Here is a 20,997-nt window from a genome sequence, read left to right on the forward strand (position 1 = left end):
GGAGCCGAGCTGCTGGGCTGGGATTGTGCAATTTCTTTCATCTCCTCTTTTGAAGTACCAAGTGCGCCCTCTGTCTTTCAACTTCACCAGTTCAGTAGTCCACGTTCATCAGTTCATGCAAGTTCATGCAGTCCAACAAGTGCGACTTGTTCATGTCATGTCTGGTTTAAAGCAGTTTGCAGTCTCATACAAATTTGCATAATATAGGCCTATCGGTTATCTCAAATAGACCTATATAGGCTACATTGAGAGCAATTTTTTGTATTGTTTGCCATCTGATGGAGTGGGCAACTTGCTCTGCAGATACAGTTTATAGGGTTGAAGGGTTGTTGTGTTGACCTGGGATTTGATCCAGCAACCTTCAAATAAATACCTTGTTTCTCTAACCTTGAGTTCTATTTCTGTCAGTGTTGAAGATACATCAGAATGTAGCCAAAAGCAGCCCAAACCAGGGCTACGGTCAGGACCACTTCAGGCAAATCCATGACAAATCAAGATCAGGTTTAGTCAAAATATAAGTCAAAAACAAGACCAAAGTGGGAGTTGAATAGTAGCAGAGACCAAGATTGAGGCACTGTACCAAAAAGGTGGTCAACTGTTGTAATAATAACATGTAATAAAAACACTTCTATAATAGCTTTTACAATCTTTACATGGCCATGTGTCCAACTGGGTCAGAGAATATAATTAGGCTAAAAAAAAACACATAGCATAGCAGTTGATTTAGTACATCAGGTAGATGCTTGAGTGAAAGACATGATTGATGAACCGTGTTTTTAATGCAGTTATCCACACAAGAGAATCAAAGGACAATATAAGACAATCATTATCAGAGGCTCACATGATGTGCAAAAATAACAGTGGAATCACAACTATCTAATAGGCTACAAGTTAAGTGCATTAAAATGCGGGGTCCTCATTTCACACACAATCAAGGAATTAATATATATGGATTGACCACATTTTTTGATTCCTGTTGTTTTTATGTTGTCCATATAAAAGTAGTAAGAACAGAGCACAAGATAATAGAACCTTTTTAGATTCTCAGACGCTCATATAGTCAGGTAGGTGTACATAAAAAAAACACTGGAATCATAACTATGTAAACAAATACAAGTCAGGTCCAGAAACAGCAATAGTATAAAGAAATAACACATTAAAACATGTCTTCTAACCAAAACTGAATCTGCCTATTCCTCAGCCACTTTCCCAGTGATCCTGTAACTCTCTGTTGGCCCCTGCTCACAGTAGGTCAGCTGGGTTTCCTGGCTTTCTGGCGTCTCCAGCACATCTACCAATAGTGAACATGAGTCAAACATTTGCTGGGATGGAACAAGTTGAACATGTTTACAAAGTTAATATCTATTTCTTTGTTCCCACAGAACTGTATTTCTGAGTATCGAGTAGAAATATTAAAGACCTGTTTGCTGTCTGTCTCCTGTCTTGTTTCTGTTGTGCTTGTGGGAGGGAGCGTAGAGGAAGATGATGGTGAAGACATACAGGTTCCACATGCCATAGATCCCAGTGAGAAAGGCACTGTGCACTTGAAGAGTGTAGCCTCCCCAGTGCCAGTGTCCTTCACTGACCTGAAATAGCAGGACATCAGCAGGAATGGTTTTAGGAGGCTAATCATGACGAAATAGTAAATAATAATATACTACTGTTCAGTCAACAAGCAGCTATCGCTTCCATGCTGATCATAAACGGTTATTCTCACCTGAGTTATGATGAAGAAGACAACAGTCATGGCTGCACATGCTAGAGTTACCAGCATCAAAAACTTGAACCTGAAGATTATACCCTGCCAAAACCAACACAAATAAGAGAGTGGAAACAGCAGGAATACTGCTTAAACAGTTGTATGCAAGGATTTTCAGTAACATTTTTGATTCAGATCTTAACAATTTGTCAGTAAGAATTTAACTACATATGTGCACAAGTGACCAAAACAAACAAAACCTTATAGCGCAGTCTCCTAGCCTGTGGCATTGCAGGCAGCTGCTGCATTTTCCCGCCAATGTTCCTGAACACAGAACCCACCATACGGCACAGGGAAAGGAAGTACAGGCAAACAGAAATCGCTGCCACAATAATGAAAGTAATCTGTGGAGGCGGTCAAGGAGAAAGCGTGGCTCACACTGAGAGAGGCCTGAGAGACACACATACATGTTCCTATAAAGCAAAAGCAGACTTTTACAATGCAAAATGAATATCTGAAGGATACCGCAACCTTTGTCCTGAAAGCGGATGCCCAAACACTGTGGAAAGGATTGCTCAAATGACCGCCCCTTAAGTAAGAAATTAAGGACATAGATGAATACATACAATGGTGGTACATAGAAATACAAATAAACTTCATCAAAAGTCATTACCTCTCACTCAGGTCAAATATGAGGAGAAGAGACGAGCCAAACACCACTAGCCCAACCTGCCACCAGTAAGCTGAGAGCTGATTCCTCTGACTTTGGTCCTGAATGATTGATCGTGGAAAGAACATAAATGGTATAGATATTGTGAAGGCATGCAGCATCAGGACAAAACAGAAAGTACAAGATGCTAACCATGAGGTGTTCACCACAGAAGATGATCCAGAAACAGAAGAGTGTGGAGTAGAAGACGCCCTGCTGCACATCTTCAAACAGCAGCATCCAGGTCCACTCAAACCCCATGGAGAGCCATTCCACCGGCACGTTCAGGAACGTCATGGAGATACCCAGGGCGAATATCACCCTACACAAGGCAGACAGTGGAACTAGTGCTCTACAGAGAAGGAGTTGCATTTGCTCTTAAAAGACAAATGCCTTTATGCTGCAGGCGGGTTATTAACCTGCTTCTACCAGGCCAATCAAGCACTTTAGATCAAGCATCTTTCCTTTCTCCTGCTTTCCACACGCCACCCTGAGGCTCTGTGTACCTCTTAACATATGACAAAGATTTCACCTATGGCTTTAAGTTCTCATTGAGAGGCTAACCTGAGAGGCTGTACCTTTGATACTGTTACCTTTTCAATAGTATGTAATTTTGTAGACAAAAAAAAAAAAAGGCTTTGACATCGCAATGTATCACTATAAGACAAAGCATTCCTTGTATGTATTCACTCTCCCCTAATTGGCTCCTACTTTTCCAGCAGGACCGGTGGTCTCGTCATGAGGCTGATTCTCCCCCAGTACCAGGCTGTTGCTGCAAATATCCAGGGACTGAAGACAGTCTTCATGCTGATCCACACTTTAGTGAAGCCTCCGTTCTGGTGGATGCCCTTGGAGAAGGGAGACATTACATATTTGTATGGGACACAGTCTCTACTGCAAACAAAACACATATGAGCAGTCAAATTAGACTATAAAACTCACCACTACATGGATGTCCTTTATTTCTCCAATGCCAACATTCATTGTATCATTTACTGGCAGGCGCAGGTTAATGAGGTAATATTTGTGGGCCACACTCCCAAGCTCTATAAACGGTATGGGGTCGCAGTCATAAAAGCGTCCTTCATTTTCAAATGTCTGCAAAAATCATGGACTGTTACATGTTACAGGGCATAAACAAATTAAATTTGATGATTATTGGTCTATGTATTTGGTCTATGCATTCAGATGAAAAGGTTTACCTTGGGGATTGAAAACATACACGTGAGTGGTCGTTGCTCCACAGAGTGAAATGTTGTGGTCCAGTCAGACAACACGTCATCTCTGTATGCCAAACCAGCATCAATAGTGATGATAACACCTTCTTCTACACGGAAAGAGTATATGGTTACATTTATCATTTGTTATCCACCACAAGAACCAGTGTAACTGACACCCAAAGACACACCTCTTACCAATCTGATTGATCATTTTGAAGGCAATGTCAAACTGTAGTACAACCAGCATAAACTGAAACCAGGGGCTCATCTCCTTGTTGGGCAGCGGGACATGGACAGCAAAAACTATGTCGTTGGCATCAAGAGTTTTCGCCAGAGCGTCATCAAAATTGTAAATCTTCTGACACCGGTTTGATCCCCATGGCATGAGCCAGCCGCCCGCTCTGTGGCGAGCGACACATTTGGTGGCCAAGTAGTGAATGGCGCTGGTGGGACTGGGAGCTAACAAAGAGAAATAATAGTGGAATAGAAGTGTATTGTTTTAATAAAGTAACATTCAGTATTAGTAGAATAAAGATGTGTTCTAATGATCTCGCTCAGATGCTAGTTAAGTCAATGTGTCGATTTACGCGCGCAGTTATTTCGGTGCGCTTTTTACGCACGGACCGTATTAGTGCGCTTGTCTTGACGGCGTCAATAAACCATTTCCAATTAGAGCAATTTAACAAGGATGAAAATCTGATTACTTACCAATTAATCCTCCGACCAAAACTGACAGCACTTGGAAAGTAAGTATAATAAAACCGAATACAACCAATTTCTTCGTGCTCATGTTCTCGATGATTGCTCCAGACATCTCAAACGCTATTTGGGAAAATGACGTACACGACTAGGCGATTATGCTACTGGTCCAACAGACAGACAAACTGCTCCTCTGCAGCTGGACTACTTGCCGACAGGTATCCGAGACAAGACGTTTCATAACATCAGACATCCAAAAATAGTATCCCGCAGTTGAAGGGAGGTCAGGTGTTTTCATCACCATGTGTATCTAACCATAATCTTTTAGAAGAATTATTAAAAGAGCAAATAGTTATGGGTGCTGTTTAATAATTCATAAGAACACAATGAGAAAATATTTGTCTATAAAACATGTTTCCTTTATTGCTTAAAGAATACAACTCTGTAGTAGGCAAGTGAATGTGTATCACAACTAGTTTACTTATCTTTACACTGAGGATTTACCACAGTCACAATGCAAATGTTTGATACTGCGCCGGAGGAGGGGAAATAACAAATTCAGCCGGGATATCAAAGCATTTTACAAAGTGATAGTTCATCCTTAACATTGTGTATATTATCTTGGATGCAATCAGCAACCAAGCATCACATAGCACCTACACCTTAGAAAATCACAAACTCAAGGGGTGTTAGTCTATCCTCTATCTTTGGTTCTATGAGTCAAAAATATTCGGATTCTGAAAGGTGTAGTTAATTAGCAATACTGTGGTTGAAAGTACGAAAAGAAAATGCATCATAAACTGTATGACCGAGCTAAAATAAAACAAAACGTCCATTTCATTTTCTATTTAACAAAAAAAATTCAAATACATATTCACAAACCCTCAAATGATCCTCTGTTAAACAAATATATCAAGAGGAGGGTAAAAGGAAACCTTTTCTGTAAAAATTACTGTCAAAAAAGGACAACAAGAAAGGAGGAATCAGTTGCTCTGAAATAATTCTAGAGCCGTTCTCCTAAGCCACCAAATGTTATCTAGTACAACCGATAACAAAATTTAGCTAAAGGGGCAATACCTGAAGAGGTGAACACTTGCTGCGTTTTAGCCAAAATCACTGACATGTTCTGACCACCATCTGTCTTCAGTGTATCCACAATTCATCTCTAAATCTACAAATCACTCACAACATAACAATGTCAAGACAAAATTGAACATAAGCAACCGGAAAAAAAGGGGAAAGATGAGATGAATCAAAAACTTCATAACAGCGTCTTAATCCAAACAGTTGTCTTTTCAGGTACTTGTTTCCGGACATGTGGCTATCTAGAAATCCCCCCCTCATCTTTGAAACTGTCCATGCCGATGTGCATTTTTGAAGTTGGACTGATGTACGCCAGTTGTCAAAAGACATCTCAGGTCTCTGCCATTGACAGTACTGGGCGATTTGTGCCGACACTGTCCAAGGGAGGGATTCAGACAGGTTTAATGGTGTCCTGGGATCACATGTCGTCCTCCTCATCTTCATCCTGGGAGGAACCAGCCTGTTGGGCAGCGCTGGCAGATGCTGCTGCCATCTGTGCCTGCTGGGCAGCCTGCTGCATCTGCAACCACTCCTGCTGGGCCAGCTCCGCCTGCTGCTGGCGTGCCTGTGGAAACACAATCAAACCATCAGAGTCACAGAATATAAGAAGACAAATGAAGAGCTCATTAGGGAATTGGAAAGGATCATATGCTGCACCATTTGAGAACGATGCTATGTGATGTTCACAACATAAATACTTAGTTTCAGATCGTACCTTGGCAAACAGTTCCTGTTGCTGTCTGAGGAGCTCTTCCTCTGGAATGCCCAGATTCTCTAGTCGAGAGCTTGCCTTCCTCCTCTTCAGCGCTACAGTTTTACACTCCTGCAGGACGTCTTTCACCTCTGTGATGTATGATGCAAAACCAAGGCTCTCAAGCGCTGGAAAATAGAAAGTAAGAGGCAAAAGCAAAACTATCACTCTCTCATGTGAAACTTCAGCCAAGACACGCATGACTAGGAAAGGGACACCCCCCCCCCCCCACCTGTGTTCATCAATACACGATGGCAGCAGTTGGAAGAACACAGAGGGAAACATGAAAACAAGAACTCACCATTGATAACATGCTCAGGAGATATGGTCTTCTTTTCGGACTTGTTGCATATTTCATTGGCCTCTGAGGATATGAGGTGTATGAACTCTGTGCAACAGTTCACCACAAGCTCCCTCGCGTCGTTGGCAACTCGTACATTGGGAAGGGTTTCTTTTATCATCTTGTTGATAGCTGCCCTGGGAATGGTGAGGTCGTCATCGTTTCCAGAAGAAGAAGCCATCGTGGCATGCGATTTGACAACAAACTCCGAAATATAAGAGCTCAGGTTCACGGCTGAGCTTGTGTAAGAAGTTAGCCTGCGTTGGCAGGGCGCTCTCTCTGTAAAGTTAATGTGTGCAACACGAAGACAGCGTCAACAGTAAATTAGCTATCTAAATTAGCTAAGTAGCAAGACGTTTCTTCAAAGTTAGCTGGCTGGCTAGTTAGCTAACTAAGCTAGTTCTAACTGTTAAAACAAACGAGGAGCAGCTTCTTCTGTCTGTTGCTACGCGGAATGTGACAAAAATGGTCCAGGCAACGTTAAAGCACAAAGAAGAGAACATGGAAAAGGGAATACTGGAAAAATGCTAGGCTAGCTAGCTAACAAGCTAGCTAGTGGCTGTGGTGCCTGTCGCAAGCGAGCCACAACCCTGAAGACGAGGGGAAGCGGCGTTTGAGAACATGGCTAGGCTGCTAACAATCAACTCTGCATATATTTGGACGGTCAGAGACGCTGATCAGAATAACGTCGCCACAGCACGGCAGGTTATTTTTTCTAATATCGACCGGATTAGCCAAACATGTCAGATAGCCTTACTAATTCATTTATAACGTTCTATTCTGGGCAACATTAGCTGAAATTTGTCCGGATACAACGTCAAACAAAGAGCCGGATATATTATTCGTTTAGAGACGTGTGTTGTCTGCTACGTGTTGGGTACCGCCATCTACTGCCCACTTAGAGCATTACAAAAGATGTCTTCTATTCTATTCTATTCTATTCTATTTTATTCTATCACTTATTCGATCTAAGACAAAACAATAACCCAATAACAGTATGATGAACATCGTCTCAAATAAAAATCCACGTGATGTGAGGCCATATACTTTAAGCAGAAGGCTGAATCCCAGATTAGGCTATGTGTAATTGCATAATCCAGTGCTTAAATACAATATGTCAGTGCAAGGAACGTTGTGTAAGAACGTGTTGTGTAAGAATTAATAAAAAACATTTAAAAAAATCTGCTTCAGAAAAGAACTTAAAAAAAACACACATTGGCCCTCCATTAGGTGGTGCATCCCGTCTGAACTATCATCATTTATTTCAAAAATGTTTCTCAAATTAACATAAACTCACATCATCTGATGCACCGACTTTGTCTATGCCCTTCACAGTTTTGCTTACTGCTCATAATGGTGTAATGTAGGGCTTTGGAGGCTTAAAGAATTAAGAGAGGTAGGGGGTCTGATGAATACCATATAGTACAGTTTAAAAGCTCCAGCAGGAGCTCATAGACTCCTCAAAAAGGAGACTGCATGCTTCTACTGTCATCCCTTGAAAATCCATTCATGACGTTTCATCTTTCATCCGTTCACAATAATCATCTCTTGAGCATTCACATCAAAGAATTCTGAAAGCTAAAAATAAAATAATGGAAAATTGCAGAAGCATTGGCAAACTATACAGAGAAGACTCTATATCACAAAACACAAAGAGACTATATCAAGCTGAATCAAGGAAGTTTGCTGTGTAAAATGAAAAGATGTTAGGTGAATTCTACGACTTGTCATTTTCATTTTCCTTTTCCTTTTCCTTTTCCTTTTCCTTATCCTTATCCTTATCCTTATCCATATCCTTGTCCAAGGTAAAGCTCTTGCGACTTCTCCAGCGCAACATTTTGAGGAAGTTCAGACTGGCATTGAAGACCTTGTCATGTTCAAACACCATTTTGTAAAAGGTTTCGATGGGCAGGTCACCATCAGGGTCAGCATATTTGAGGGTGGTCATGGGAGTGTACAGCGTGTTGGTCTGGTGGCGGAATGGGGGATCCTTCATGGTGATGATTTTGTGAGTATGCTAGGAGAAAAAAACAAAACAATCACAAACCATATTGCACTTATTTGACTGAAATCCAGACATGACAGTAACATATTTCAGAATCAGAATCGCTATTCACCAGGTGCAATAAATGTACATGAATTTGTCCCGGTGGCAATTTTCTTGTGTTAAAGACAAAGTGAGAGTTCAGCATGTTTTGTGGGTGAGCAGTCCTGTACCTCTGCTACATCCTCAGCGGTCTGCCCGAGGGTTTCAAAGATTTGTTTGTAGTTCTTCAGGTAGATGTTAGTGAACATGTCAGCGGTCACTTTGTCGGCTTTGCTGAGATCGGTCTTCAAGGCCTCTTCGTAGACCTTACGCTCAAACTCTGTTATCACCGGGCCTGGCTCGATCAGGCTGATACTGAGGCAACAAAAGGAGGAGAAGCACAACATGAGTATTATCACATCCCTCTCCCCAGGAAACTGAAGAAAGTAGTATACTGTCTTGGTTAGAAACATAACAAAATGCTACAGAGATTTTTGCTTGACCTTCAATAGTGTAATGGTACATTTTGTTTTTAAATATTTGCCCCTATTCTGTTGCTCACATTTTAGATGAAACCACCCAGTGGAGCTATTCTCTTACATAATATTCTACTAGCTCAAATGTGTTAGGACTTGCCCGAAACATTGGTGTGATGTGGTTGTTATTGCTATGACATACTGAGGATGGCACTTTTTTCCCCACTTGGCATGAAACAGTGTTGGGATATTGCAGTCTGAGTGTGCTGATGTTAGTGATGTGGACAAGTGTTGCATTCTGTTGGCCCCAGAGAGGAATATTGCTCCAGGATGCATTATCTTTCCTTTACTGATCCCAGTCTCATGAGACCAATTTATGTCTCACCAAAAGACCAAAATGAAACAAGCACATGTTGTCCCCATATAGTCCAGAAGCAGCATGAAAGAAGACAGTCTCTTACTTCAGATTAAACCTCAGGGCTTGTACTGCTAAGCTTTCACAGAAACCTTCCACAGCAAACTTGGATGCTGCGTAGACGTCATTGAATAAAATTCCTGCAAAACAGAACAAAATGTTTTTAAGCCTCTGTTTTGTAACCGTAATTAAATGTTCTCATGAAAAGCTGTATCCTTCCTCACCCTGGATGCCCATGACACTGCTGATGCAAACAATGTGGCCTTTCTTCCTCCTCTTCATATCGGGAAGTACTTCCTTAAGCAACCGCACTAGTCCAAAGAAGTTGGTATCCATGACAGCCTTCATCTCATCTATAGACTGACACTCGATGGGTCCAATCAGACCCGTCCCAGCATTACTTACTATGAGAGGAATAGCAAGGAGAGACCAGTGTTACATCACGGTCAGGTAAAACGTTATTCAGGCCAAATTGCAATGAACTGAGAAAATGCATATTGGCATAAACAATACTGGTGAAAATAACTGTTGGATCTCTCTTTCGAACCAGATGGCTGTGACTTACTGAGAATGTCCACTCTGCGCTGAGGCAGGCTGTCCACACAGGCTTTGATGGAGTTCTCATCGCACACGTCCAGCTGTTTGATTTCCATGGTCCTGCCCAGTGTCCGACCTGCTGCCTCCACCAGCGCCTCGCCTCTGCTCAGGTTCCTCATGGTGGCATACACTGCAAGGCACAACATACAGAATACAGTTGTACCAGTAGCGGTCTCTTCTAATGATACTGACATCAATAAACAAAACCGAATCCGTTTTCATACCAGTCTGATACATGTGCCATGCAGATACTACAGTTGCCGCTATTTAATAAATGTTTAATCAGGTATACCTCAAAGAATTTAACTTTCCTTCAGTTCTTTTGATTCTTTACAGTCTATTTGCACATCAATGACTCAAACAATTTCAAAGAAACACCGTCGTCTGCCATGGCAAGTGTAGACTTATTAAAAAGTCACTAATTTACCCATGAACCTCTTCTTCTCATCCTTTGCAATGCGGGCAGCCAAGGCTAGGCCGATCCCAGAGGAACAGCCTGTGATGAGTACTACCTTCTGGCTCATTGTGTCTGATGGTGTTTGTCTCACAACTCCCGCAGCAGGGAATGAGAGCAAACATAAGAAGGAGGCGGTACAAGACATGGAGGCTCTTTTAAAACCCTTCTTCTTAATCCGCAGTTCTGCAACTCAGCAGAATAGCCTTGTGCACATGGGCCTATGATTACCATCAAGCATGGCCTACGCACATTGCTGACACCCACTGAGGGCTTAGGCTAATGATATGAGACTCATGTTTATTGTTGCAGTGATTTGTGAAATTTGAAAAATATGGTCAGAAACATGACAGCAGCAACATAGGCTGATGTCTGAATAAAAATAATTAAAAACACAATCAGACAGATAGACAGACAGACTTTCAAAATGCAGAATGTTTTATTAAAAACATTTAAATGGAGAAACTCTCAGTAAATGTGGCTTTGCAGTCGAGTCTGGAAATGAGCAAAATGGTCTTGAGAACATACATTCTTCATGTCGAAAACAGATTCATTCAAATTTGCCTAATCTCTTTCCTATGAAATAACAAATAAACTCTCTAGTTATGATAAGGCCACATTGCACTTGTGAGGCATATTGTATAGTGTTTAGCTACCATATACTGTGTCCTTATTTTTTCTCCAGTATTTCCCCAAAAATATATATATATATAAAAAACATTTGGTCCAATATTTTTTTTTACATATCATGAGCTTGTAATTATAAGTTTCTGACTTTTTTTTTTTTTTTTTTAATCAAAATCCACATATGATCTTTGAATGTTACTTTATGCTTCTGTGATGTTATTTGTTTATTATCTTTTAAATAGAACCTTTTGGGGTTCACTATTTGAAAAGATACAAAGTACATAACAGTTTTGCCAGATGGTTTGTCAAATCTTTGACGCTCAATATTTCAGAACTGCACTCCACTCAGATAGAAACTTATAGTTCCAAGCCCACAATATGTTACAGGATATTGCCTTTGATTATGCTTCTAAGTCCAACTTCAGATGATAAGCAATGTGTCTTTGCAGATGTCTTGCAGATGCCCCTGCTTTGTGTGTTTCTAGTTAAAGGATTATGCACTAAAGCTAAGCAAACAGCAGGCAGGGAGAGTGGGTACGCATGTGATTGAGGTGACTGAACGTTCAAAAGGGTCTGTTTTCCCACATCTTGGGGTCCCAGGCCTGGAACCAGCCGGTGAAGGTGGGCGGCTCTGCCCCTTGTTTAATGGTGATAATGGGAGTGCCACGACGACCAGAGGGGTCAGACTCCACATACTCGTTGGCTGTAAGAAAAAGAAGTGATACATGAGCATAGATTATGAAAATGGCTGTGAAAATCAGGTTATATACAATATATCCCTAATTATAGCTTAGTTTATTTTACCAATCTTATCTGCTCCAGTTTTCTCCACCTCATTGGCGTCATTGCCAACCCAAAGGAAGATCTGGTGGGAGCAGGGATGGAGGAAGAAACAACCGCAAGGGATTTAGGGATAAGGAAACCATAAAAGTGAAATTCACATAGAGACTGGACCACTTCATCGAAAGTGATGGCAGGCCAAGGGTTTACCTGATCCCCGGTGTCCAGAAGCATGATGTCATCGGTTGCCAAATCCATCTGTGTGAAATCCCCAGGCACCTCATCTGCCTAAAGATAAATATTGTGCAGTACATAGTTTCCATGCTGGCTCCATGCAGCAATTTTTTTAAAAAGAAAAGAAGAAAGAAATACTGCCACCCCATAATGAATTAAAATGGATAAAAAGTGAAATACTCACTATCAGCCTGCCGGTCTTGTTTGAACAGCCAAACAGCCGTACAGACTGTACCATCTTCTTCAGGCTCTTGGAGGTCTGATACTCCTTCTTTCCACCCAATGCTGACCAGAAACCAGCTGCGGATAAGGCAAAAAGAACAGTAGGGTGCATGATTCATTTATACCATTCTCATTAGAAAACAATGCTATATTTGCAGTACTCACCTGGCTCCTTGGACTCAGCCACCTCAGTGGGATTTCCTCCAAGCAGGCTGGCGACGTACTTAGCGGCGACCATCTCCTCCTCAGTGCCTCCCACTCCCCTCCACAGGAACAGAGAATTAGGTGACTTCACCACAAACACATCATTAGTGTTCAAATTGGCAGCAGATGGCTCCACCTGGATAAGTGAGATAGAAAGAGAGAGATAGAGACATGGTTTGAACTGCTAGTCATAAAAAGGACTTCTTTAGCTATCAATTTATGCATGTTAAGTCTAATAAACGAGGCTGACCTCAACAGCCCGTGTGGCTTTAGTGGAGCTCTGACGGATATGGAAGAGTCGTGTGCTGCCAGCCTGGGTCTGACCTCCTTTACGGGATGTCCCACCCAAATGGACGACCATAGGCTTCCCCTTAAACAGGCTCACAAGATGAGGGGGTTCTTGGCCCTGAGTGACACGAACCTGCAGAGACACAGTAGTGGAAACACCTCAGCAAGATGCATTTTACCTACATGTATAATGAATTAAGAGAGGGATGATAGGAATCGGTTCTCCAGATGCTTGAATGGCAGGAATAAAGCACTGAAGCAAGAACTGTGTAATATAATGTTTTTGCAGTAAATGTCTCACCTGAACAGGGCATCCTCCCATGGAGTCATCCAGTCCGACGGTAAGGAGGGCTGAGGCGCCAAGCTCATTCTGAGAGCACTTCAGCCCCTGCCTAAGGACAGCAATGCCCGTTACATAATACAGTCAACTTCCTCAGGGGAAATGGAGGGGAATATTGCAAGAGCTTCTCCAGTCACTATCACGTCTAAAAAGCCTGCAATGTCTCCCTCATGTGGCCAACAGGGAACACTCACCAGGTGTAGATGATATGCTGCTCTCTGCCTTCTGTGTTGTAGCTGTACAGCACCAGGTAACAGTCGCCTCCATAGAACTGTCCGTAGTTAGATGGGTCTACAGGGACTTTTTCACCCCCTTCCACACGCCAAATCTACAGACACGCATCAATGCCGTAAGTGTAATACTCCATGCTAAATAACACACAGGATAGAAGTAGTGAAATTAAAACATGGTGCTTTATGCTACTGTAGTGAGCAGACCTGGACTTTCCCGGAGCCATCATCCACCATGCCATGCTGGGCAGCCATGGTCTTATTGGTGTGCAGGGTGGAGGCGTCAAAGGGAACCTGCTCCACCCGGGCAATGCGACCAATGGTGTAGGCCTTCCCTGGGCCCATGGTCTGGTCCTTGTCCCTCCAGTTGGAGAAGAACTGTTTGAACAGGATGGTCTCACTTCCAGCCGGAAATATTTGGACCTGTGCATGTCAGTAATAGACAAAAAGGCACCCAGCTGCAGGGCTTATTCATAGACACAAATGTATTTATAGATTGTAAGAAGAGACAGGGAGTTAGGGTTTTTTATAGAAAGTTTTGTTAGGAGGTTTTTGTCACTACTGTACCTGGGTGCTGTTGGGGTAATGCTTCTCTTTGATGAAATTTTCTGCAGCCTTTAGGGCAGCTTTGCGCTCAGATGGATTTGCACTCGGGCCTGTAGTTTGGGGTGTGGTTTAGTGGTTAGAGACCTCAACGTCTAGAAAAATGTATGATTGAGTCATATTCCTCTTTTCTCAAATGGAAAAGGAGCCTCAGAATACTGACTACCAAGTTGTTGCTAAGAGTTACTTGAGCAATGATTAATAAACAAAACAGTGTAACCAAAAGAACAAGAGACTGCAGAAGAAAACTCCATGCTCCAGTACCTTTCCAGACAAAGAGATTCTTGTCTGCTCCATTGTCCAGGATGTAGCATTCGCTGGGGGAGAGCATCTCTTGTTTGAAGGGGTTACTCTGAGTCACCAAAGATGTTGTCATGGAGCCAGCAGCATCAGAGATCTAGAAAGCATAAAGAGATACTCAAAATATCTGTATCTATCTTCTGAATCTTTGGGATACTGTACTATATATCCAAAGGAATTCATTTAAAATTTTCATGCAGTACATTTATATAACATGTTTACCATGGATCATAATTGATGCCGTGTTACTACCAATGTATATTTACCACATAGAGAGATGCCTTTTTCTTGTTGCTTTTATCAGTGGACTCGTCATCAGAGCTTCCTGGTGGGAGGTTAGGCTTTGATCCAAGCACCTATAAATAAATACACACACATTAGAGGCAAGCCTGCATGATTACTAACATCCTTCCTGGCCCTGAAATGAGTCAGATAAATATTCTCTCTCTGTTGTCACAACACCACCCACAAACATTTCCCAGGGTTTCCTGTGTTAAAAACAAAAACTCACTTTAATGACAGCATCAGGTTCGCAATCTTCTTCAATCATGTGCACCTTAGGACGGCCGTTTCTCTCATTGTCACGAATACTAAGGGCCATCTGAGAGGTCTTCAGGCGCTCGTAGCGGTTGCATTCGCTGCCAGCCCAGTGGTAGATGTCCTATGGTTTGAAAGAGAGCACAGGAAAAGGAGATGAAGGTGAAGTTACAGTGAAACAGTACTGCAATACTAGAAGGCAGTATTATTTCAGTCTTTTTTTATTTTTGTTATCTAGCCCCTATTCCAGATCACCATTCCCAGCTCAATGATGAAGCAGTCTCCTTTGTTGAAGCTGTCCCAGGACATGTCCACCTCTCTGGCCCTGATGAATCGACGACCCTTAACATGCAGCAGACGTTTCACATTCATGTCGTTGGTCACCACATGCTGGAAGCCTGACGCTACCCCACCTTTCTGTGACAGGAGGAAATATAGCATTAGGATGATTACATTTAACTACAACTGCATGGTATCTCTGACATGAGAAGATTAGTTAACATTTCAGCTCCAAATCTGCAGTTGCACAATGCTGAAGTGCACTTCATTAAACGATATATTCTGCCAACTCTGCCTCGACTGCTGGCCTACTTCAGCTTACAACATTTGCAGCCATTTGGTGTTTTGGCATAAGAGAGCAATGTGTTTTCACTCGGCCTGTTTGCCAGTTCAATCTCTCCATGGAAACCCTCCGTGGAAAACCTGAGGGAGCAACCCACTAAGACTCCAGTTCTCAAAATAGCACTGTAAGGATTCCTACTTCTCACATCAACATACGACAGTTCAAAACCTGTTTAACTTATGTCTTTCCATCGGTTTCAGTTAGTATCTCTTTCTACAGTTTATTGTACTTTTTTACATTAGTGGAGCCAGCTGACTGGGTCTATGTTAGGCTAACGTTGTAACTTTTTGTACAATCCACTGCCAGTCCTGGTGTAAGTGTGTATATTAACATGAAGTATAATAATTTCATATCTTACTAAATGTTGAACAAGAAAAAAAATTATAGCAACAGTAAGGTTGTTGCACAACATGCAAATATGTTTGAAATAATTCACACCACCATGAAAACAACATACATCCACACACAATGTTTCACCTTGTAGTTGATGCCAGACTTGAAGTAACCCAAAAAGTCAAGTGACTCCATGTTTTGAACCTCACGGAATTGTACTGGGCCGCCGCCCAGGAAATCATCCAGCTGGGTGCCAAAAATGGCAAGAGCACCTCTCTCATCCTGGGAACAGTCCTCACCTATGGTATCAGTGATAATAGTTAAACACTAATGAAAAACTCTAAAAATGTAAGAGGGAGAAAATGCACTGATTGGTGTACATGCATCATGTAATGAAATGGGGGAACATGCATTATAAGCCAGAGTTTGCTTGGAGGTGTCATCAGTGAATGAACAACCTAAATCCATTACCCAGCCACATATGAATGCAGTGAGAAGGGGAAGGTGTGGTGTACAGCAAAAGGTAAGCGTCCCCGGTGTAGAAGTTTCCATGGAGTGTTTTAGGAACCGGTTTTAAATCCATATTCTCCACCCGCCACACCTGCAGGCCAGGCTCCTTCCCCGCTGTCTGGAACACCTTGTGAGCCATGTTTCTCACCTGTATGAATAACAAATGACACATGCCACTGCAATTACAGTATAAACTAGCCTTGACACACAGTATAGACTAGCGTTGGAAGGGGGCTCACCAGACCCTTCAGGTCAACTGAGCCTTTCTCTTCATCCTCAGCTGAGGACAGAACTGCCATTATTGAGAAAAAAAAGGTCTACAATAGGACTGGGCGATATGGACCAAAAATCATATCTCTGTATTTTTAGGCTGAATGGCGATACACAATATATATCTCGGTATTTTCTACGAAGTGGGCTAAATGTTCAGTTGTAAGTAGGGCTGGGCGATATGGACAAAATCAAATATCACAATATTTTTAACCAAATACCTCAATACTGATATTGCGACAATATTGTAGGGATGACTATTGGTGCTTTCACAAAATATTTACACAATGAGATTTTTGATAAATAATCATCAGTAATGTGGATATAATGACTAAGTGGGTAAAGGCAAATAATAGAACAGCTAGAACAGTCTGGTAAGTTCAGAAAATTACATCACTTTACTGTAATGCAGCCTTTAAAACCAGGAAAAGACAACACTTATGCCATATCACATTACGATATCCAAAATCTAAGACGATATCTAGTCTCATATCACGATATCAATATCGATATATTGCCCAGCCCTAGTCTACAAAGTAATATAAACATACTGATACACACTCTGTATCGCCTGTTAACTCGGCCTTAACTTGGAGAGCCTCTGCGGTGTTAAAGGTTAATCACACTGCTAAAGGTGAATGAATGGTGGAGGTCACAAAGCATTCAAAAGTCTTGTGTTCACAATATCCCATAGATTCCCATCAGAGCAGATGATTTATATGCTGCAGGTAAACATAATGCTGTAAGAAAGCCAAAGATGTTTCTTATGTAGGCTACATAAACAGGTTCCTGTAAAACAGTGGATGTCGACTGGCATTGTGCATGGAATTGTTTGCTTAAGATGGGTGTGATATGTTCAGTGAATCAACAAATTATGGCAGATTTCAGGGATTTTTAATTATAGCAAACATCAGTTGGTCTATGAAATGTGAGTGAAAAGCTTGATTACACTCATTTGTGTTAAAATGTAGTATTTTGTGTGCATGACAACTTCATTAAAGCAGCTATTGTAGCCTATTATATTTCGTCATTACTGCATGATGTTACTTCAATCATCCCATTCCCTTGACTTTAAAGTTAACCTCCATGCATCTCATAAATATGACTTAGCATCTCATAATTATGAGATAATATCTCATAAATATGAATTAGCATCTTATAATTATGAGATACAAAGTCATACTATTGGGAAAAAAATCTCACTTGATGTTAAAAAAAGAAAAGAAAATGCGCCAGATTTTTTTTTAACAGGTGTCCGAAACGGGCTTCCATAGAGTTCTCTCTCTCTCAAAATCTCAAAAAGCTCTCAAAATCCATTTATTTTCTTTGCAGCTTTTGTAGCTTCAGCCAGTCACCTGATGGGAGTGCCCAGTCCTCTTCCCTTATTGTCAAAATCAAAATGCAAAATGCTGATGTGAGGTAGGCTATTCTGACAGAGGCAGCCGATCCCACGAGTAAGAGCCACTCCCCAAAGACAAGGACATAAACGGTGTAGCCTGTAATTGCCCTGTCTACATTTTCCAATTATGCGAGGAAAAATAAAATGGTGTAGTTAGAGAGGAAAATTCAACATGTATCCAGATCTTGTGTGAGATGCAACTATCTGCACTTTTCCTGTCTATTAAGAAGACGAAAATCCTTGTTTCTATAATTTATTTCTCATTTAACATAAGCGCCTGCAACGGCAATGAAAACTAGATCAATTCTCTGAAAAAAAAAAAAAAAGTTGCGTTTATTCATGCATTCTTTCTTTGACTGCAGACTGTATGTGATAATGAACCCTATATTGTCGAAATCAGCCCACAATGAGGAACAATTAGGCCTACTAGATTTCAGACTAGCAGCGACTTGTTTGTAATTAAGGCGAATACCAACTGTAACACCTCGAAAAGGGCAAAATACTTTAAGCAGTATAATTTAATAAATGATGACTGACCAGCTGAAATAACTTCTCAGAACTAGTCTATTTTCCAAATATATAGCCTACAGTAGCATGCAAATGAATAATAGATCTTTGTCTTTACCTGGTGAGGGCAGAAGACAGATGCTGGCAGTGGAGAAAAGGGTAGCTACAAGTTGCTGCACTGATTTCCGCACAGGCTGTCTGCAACTGCTTTATAGCTTTATAGCCTGGAAAACATCCGTGTGCCGACAGAGGCGTGTCCCGCTGACGCATCCTAACCCCGCCAGGACACGGGCAACAAGAAGCTACACGAATAACACCCGTCCCACACCGACAAATCCAATCAAGAAACATTTAAGGTGGTCTTTTGGTTTTTCGTAAGGGAAACTATAAGGAGCAGTGTCTCCTATAGATGTAAAATAGCCTACTTGAGGTCGTTTATGTAATGTATGAAGTATGAATCAAGAATGTTTTGTCTTTTGCTTGATTTTGATCAGAGTGGTGACAAGAGCTATGCGCACCTAAGTAGGCCTGCAAACTAAAAATATGTGTTAAAAGTTGCAGACGCAGTGGTCTAAAGATGTACATTTTGCACAAAATTGATGGAACATATGAAAGAAATTGTAAATTGCCATTCAAATTGGCTTAAAAATAAATATTGCAGGGAATTAAATTTAATTGCTTACAGGTTACACACTTAGCCTAAAGTGATCTGCACCCATTCGTAAAATGTATCTCTGTGTGTTGATTTTACACTGTCATTAATCATCATCATCAACCAGAATATTTACTACAATTCAAGAAAAGCTGCTATGTCATCTTGGCATACTGGTGGCAGGAGACCAACACCGAAAGACAGCACTTTCTTTTTAATATTCCCATTAAATCCATCATGAGCCATTATTTAACACCCTTTGCATGCAGCTTTCTTCATAAATGCAAGACGGTTTATGCAATTGAACTTTGATATCACAGATGGATATTTGCAAAGGGAAAATAAATTGAAAGCATATCAATATTGTTTTCCAACATTGTACAATTGGTACAATTTAGGCAAATGAAAAAACATTCAAATCACCACAGAAACACTGGGCAAGTAACAGGGTTCCAAAAAGGCCAAATAGTTGGTGCCCAAACTGCAGGTGCATCAGTCACAAAACTGCAAAATTATTTGATGTGACAATGAGAACAGTCTTGAAAACTATGACAACATATGCCAAACAAGGACAAACTGCATCATTAAACATCAGTGGTTGCAAGCTGAAGCTCACCGACAGCCATAGACAGACATTTAACAGAATATCCTGTTACTGTTAGTGTTACACCACAAAACTGCAGCCTTAAAATTACTGCAGAATTGAATCAAAACTAGTGTGACTATAGACTCAACTGTGCTCAAAAACTGTGCATTGTGAGCTTCACAAAGCTGGTATTTATGGCAGGGCTGCCATTCGGAAACTAAGGCAAACACACAAACATGCATAATCTGGTGTAAGGAGCACAAAACCCGAACCCCTGAGCATTGGAAAAAAGTAATATGGGCTGATAAATCGTCCTCCACCCGTTTCCTACATCTGGACAGACTTGTAGAAAGCCAATGGATGCCTTCCACTGACAAAGTCTGCTGCCAGGTTTATGGTGATGGATCTGTAATGGTATCGGTAGCAATCTCGTGGGTGTCACTTAGTCCAATGATTGCCTGCATGGTCGTACAAAGGTTGAGGAATATGAGGCCATTTTACAGGGCCAGGTGCACCTATGGAGCAAACACGTTGTTCCCATGTTACAACATGATAATGCCCCCATACACACAGCTGAACAAATCCATGACCACTGGGGTGAAGTCAAACGCCTGCATGACCTCCCAATCACGAGATTTGAATATCATTTAACCTGTTTTTGGGAAGTCCTGGAGCGCAGAGTGCGACGTTGATTTCCACTTCCTTCATCCCTGCAGAACTGGACACTTTCCTTCTTGAAGAATGGTCCACTACATATTTTTATGACAGCATTACAAGGAGGATTGAAACTGCTCTGAATGCAAAGGGTGACACTACTCTTTATTTCTGGAACTTGGTATTCATATATTGTTCGGTGTTTCCGTTATTTTGTCCACCCCCTCTGTATATTGGAGCAAGATAGAAACTTGTCTTGGGGTTACGTAGATTAAATCAAGCGTGATTGCTGTTGGATTTGACTAGCGTTGGCAGTTGAGCTGTTGGCTGTTAAGCGTGTGCTTGACCGTGGGTGCAATTGTCTGGCAGCGGCCTGTCAGCAGCTGGAGGATTTGGCCACTTTGTCTCCTATGTGGCAGCAGGACAGAAAGGAAAGGCACAAATCTCCGTCCTGGGATGGCTGTGCTCAGGCGGTCGACTCAGGTTAGGGCTGGGTCCATCACTCCCTCTATCAAAGAGCTGCATCAGCACATTCTGACTCATTGTCTGCTATGCACACAAAACACACAATCCTAGTTCTAAGGCATACCACTATGCTACCACAAGACAACACACACACACACACACACA

The 20,997-nt window shown here is 41.6% G+C and overlaps 4 protein-coding genes across 4 annotated transcripts; all 4 read right to left on the reverse strand.

Annotated features, from left to right (window-relative positions):
• Window positions 1-1,020: 1,020 nt before the first annotated feature.
• Window positions 1,021-4,442, reverse strand: LOC139648271 (protein wntless homolog). The gene is made up of 12 exons (XM_071524340.1): window positions 4,337-4,442; window positions 3,824-4,087; window positions 3,611-3,735; window positions 3,351-3,506; window positions 3,120-3,256; window positions 2,562-2,730; window positions 2,373-2,470; window positions 2,225-2,288; window positions 1,960-2,103; window positions 1,718-1,801; window positions 1,421-1,586; window positions 1,021-1,291 (listed from the first exon to the last, which is right to left on the reverse strand). Exons 1-12 carry the CDS (start codon window positions 4,440-4,442, stop codon window positions 1,191-1,193), a joined length of 1,614 nt encoding a protein of 537 aa, XP_071380441.1. The 3' UTR covers window positions 1,021-1,190.
• A 291-nt stretch (window positions 4,443-4,733) lies between these two features.
• dr1 (down-regulator of transcription 1) lies at window positions 4,734-7,322 on the reverse strand. Its single transcript, XM_071524330.1, has 3 exons — window positions 6,463-7,322; window positions 6,126-6,289; window positions 4,734-5,975 (listed from the first exon to the last, which is right to left on the reverse strand). Exons 1-3 carry the CDS (start codon window positions 6,680-6,682, stop codon window positions 5,829-5,831), a joined length of 531 nt encoding a protein of 176 aa, XP_071380431.1. The 5' UTR covers window positions 6,683-7,322; the 3' UTR covers window positions 4,734-5,828.
• A 459-nt stretch (window positions 7,323-7,781) lies between these two features.
• Window positions 7,782-10,543, reverse strand: LOC139648273 (retinol dehydrogenase 8). Its single transcript, XM_071524343.1, has 6 exons — window positions 10,443-10,543; window positions 9,984-10,145; window positions 9,643-9,822; window positions 9,465-9,558; window positions 8,719-8,902; window positions 7,782-8,518 (listed from the first exon to the last, which is right to left on the reverse strand). Exons 1-6 carry the CDS (start codon window positions 10,537-10,539, stop codon window positions 8,219-8,221), a joined length of 1,017 nt encoding a protein of 338 aa, XP_071380444.1. The 5' UTR covers window positions 10,540-10,543; the 3' UTR covers window positions 7,782-8,218.
• Window positions 10,544-10,886: 343 nt separating this feature from the next.
• On the reverse strand, window positions 10,887-18,675 carry scinla (scinderin like a). Its single transcript, XM_071524342.1, has 17 exons — window positions 18,594-18,675; window positions 16,261-16,447; window positions 15,934-16,088; window positions 15,090-15,251; window positions 14,809-14,958; window positions 14,564-14,653; window positions 14,262-14,394; window positions 13,962-14,050; window positions 13,602-13,817; window positions 13,359-13,492; window positions 13,126-13,216; window positions 12,787-12,957; window positions 12,498-12,672; window positions 12,295-12,410; window positions 12,087-12,164; window positions 11,901-11,961; window positions 10,887-11,799 (listed from the first exon to the last, which is right to left on the reverse strand). Exons 2-17 carry the CDS (start codon window positions 16,436-16,438, stop codon window positions 11,660-11,662), a joined length of 2,139 nt encoding a protein of 712 aa, XP_071380443.1. The 5' UTR covers window positions 16,439-16,447; window positions 18,594-18,675; the 3' UTR covers window positions 10,887-11,659.
• Window positions 18,676-20,997: the final 2,322 nt, after the last annotated feature.

Source organism: Centroberyx affinis, unplaced genomic scaffold, assembly GCF_046629955.1.
Source record: "Centroberyx affinis isolate AG114_WGS23_722 - 3 ecotype Tasmania unplaced genomic scaffold, CSIRO-AGI_Caff_v1 ptg001183l_1, whole genome shotgun sequence".
Lineage (NCBI taxonomy): Eukaryota > Metazoa > Chordata > Actinopteri > Beryciformes > Berycidae > Centroberyx > Centroberyx affinis.